We start from the raw sequence: 2768 nt of genomic DNA, 5'->3' as shown, positions 1-2768 counted from the left end.
TACTAACTACTAACTACACTACACACACTACACACACACACACACACACACACACACACACACACACACACACACACACACACACACACACACACACACACACACACACACACACACACACACACACACACACACACACGCTGATTGTATCAAAAACTGCAAATACTATAAGCGAAAGACTAGTTAGTTATTTAATCATACTAGTTTTATATATAGTATTATTATAATATAAAAACACTAATTGCATTTAAGTTTAATATCTGAAAACTTTATTATTATGGCAACACAAACTCACAGAAATACGCAGATTAAAGAAACGGTATTAAACTATATCAGCCGAATAAAGTCAGGAAACATGCACCAAGTGACTGAAATTAAGCTGCTTCATTTCAGGAAACAAAACACCAAATGGAAACACATTTAACCATAATAGGTGAAGAAGATGAAGAACAAGAACAGACAATAATAAAAACAAATATTGCAAATCACCAAAATAACCCCCTGAATGCATGAACATAAATAAATCGTTTAAAAATAATTAAAGCCCTTAAAGATAAGATAAGATAAGATAGTACTTATTGATCCCAATTTGGGAGATGTTTGTGTTGCAGCAGCATAAAAGACATGGCATTGTATAATACAAATTAAAAAGACTAGAAATAAACAAACAAAATTGAAAATATGCATATTGAGTTTACAAATGAAAAATAACAAAAACAAAATATTAAGCAAGTATATAAGGTGATGAAGAGGGCTCGCCCTGGAAGCGGAAATAATAAAAACGACTATTGCAAATCAAACTCCTAAAACACCACAATAAACCCCTGAATGCATGCACATACATACACATTTAAAAAAAAATAATTAAAGCCCTTAAAGCTAAGGAAGAGGGCTCACCTTGGAAGCGGTGTCCCAGGTACCGGCTCCGGAGCACCCAGGGGTAGAAGCCCAGCTCCCGGTGCTGCCCGGGGCCGAAGAAGCTCTGCGGAGGGATCTGCAGCGGGTGAAGAGGCATTCCTCCCCCGGGACTCTGCGTGTGTGAGTCCGGGTGAAGAAGCCCCATTTCCGGCCCGGAGGATCCGTACAGGGAGGAAGAAGAAGTCCTCCCCGGGAAACAGGAGCCGAACACCCCGGGGTGCAGAGAGTCCGGGAAGCGGAGCGCGGTGGGTCGGATCGGTTCATCTCCTCCTCCTCCTCCGCTCACCTCCTTCCCCACCAGGGACTCTATGGTGAAGCACTTCTTGGTGTTTCCGTGGTGGAACATTTTTAAAAGATGAAGATGTGAACAATTCTCAGATTCCCAGGTTCTCCATATCTCCTCCTGTGCGTAAAACTAACCAAAACAAATCCTCAAGTTGCCCCACACCTGTGTGTCCGGGGCGGTGTCTCTCTCTCTCTCCCTCTCTCTCTTTCTCTCTCTCTCTCTCTTTCTCTCTGTGTGTTTCTGTGGTGATAAAACCCCAAAAAACTTCCTCCAGAAGTCTCCGGTTGGTGCAGCGGGGATCCTGGGAGCTGCAGCCGGGTTTGAGGTGCAGGGCGGCGGGGCAGCGGGGCTCTGATGTGTCGGTGTCTCCTCCTCACATGCTGCAGAGTGAAGCCGGGAGTGTGTGTCTGTCTCTCGGCTCCGGGAGGAGGAGATACCTGCCCTGCCCTCCCTGCCGGAGGTGCGCCGGGCATGCGCAGAGGAGACCTCTCCAACAGCCATTTTGTGGAGGAGGAGGAGGAGGAGGAGGAGGAGGGAGTGATGATGAGTGACAGTAATGATGAGGATGAAGATGAAGAAAATGATAGAAAAGGATGATATTAATGAAGGTTGTCTGAATCAGAATATCCTTATATTTGAATATATACCTATCATTTTTTTAATTATTATTATTATTTTATATTATTATTATTATTATTATTTGTACTTTATTGTTTTTTAATTCGTATTTTTAAATTATGTTTAATATTTTAGTTTTCGTATTATATGTGTCCCTTTTAATTTAGTATTATTATTATTATTATTATATATTTATTGAAAACGTATTATTAGCGTTTAATATTTAATATTATATACTTTGTTTTGTTTTTTATTATAATAATATAATATTTGTATTTAATTATTTAAAAAAACAAATACTACGTCTTCATTAATTCATCTATTTCTAATTTTCTTTGTTTTATTTACTTCTCATTTTTAATTGTGTTTTATAACGACGATAAAGCTTGAATACTACTAAAAATCATTTTGTAGTCTGAACAGGAAAAGATGCCTTTAGCTCAGTGTCTGTGTGTGTGAGTGTGTGAATGTGTGTCTCCCCTGAGCGACAGGTCAATTGACACAGAACAAGACAATTGACCCCAGGGTCAAAGGTCAGAGGAAACCTCCCTCTGTTATCCGTTCTTCTCTCAGGGTGTGAGTCTCAGCTCTCGTTTCCTAAAGGCAGTAAACGAATCAAAACACCTGTCAGTCAAAAACACTTCAGTTGACAATAAATTGATAATAATGTTGGGCTATAAAGGAACTACAGCACGGTCACATGACTTCACGTCACCACCGCTAAGCTAAAGGTGGCTAATGTTGGGCTATAAAGGAACTACAGCACGGTCACATGACTTCACGTCACCACCGCTAAGCTAAAGGCGGCTAATGTTGGGCTTGAAAACGTTTAGTCGTCTCATTTAGGCACTCGTTAGCAACCGCCATTTTAAAATTCACCAGTTGGGTATTTATTGACGTATTTGATGTCCAAAAACGCGTTAAAAAAAAAAAACCATTGACTTCG

General features: G+C 40.3%; 1 protein-coding gene across 1 annotated transcript; it reads right to left on the bottom strand.

Annotated features, from left to right (window-relative positions):
* Window positions 1–897: 897 nt before the first annotated feature.
* Window positions 898–1334, bottom strand: LOC104956368 (homeobox protein EMX1-like; the record flags this gene model as incomplete). Its single annotated transcript, XM_010783849.1, has 1 exon — window positions 898–1334. A coding segment is annotated over exon 1 (367 nt), but the record flags the coding sequence as incomplete, so codon positions are not given.
* Window positions 1335–2768: the final 1434 nt, after the last annotated feature.

Source organism: Notothenia coriiceps, unplaced genomic scaffold (genome assembly GCF_000735185.1).
Source record: "Notothenia coriiceps isolate Sejong01 unplaced genomic scaffold, NC01 NC01_scaffold00025895, whole genome shotgun sequence".
Lineage (NCBI taxonomy): Eukaryota > Metazoa > Chordata > Actinopteri > Perciformes > Nototheniidae > Notothenia > Notothenia coriiceps.
The sequence above is the reverse complement of the archived record's forward strand: the minus strand, read 5'-3'. Positions and strand labels throughout refer to the sequence as shown.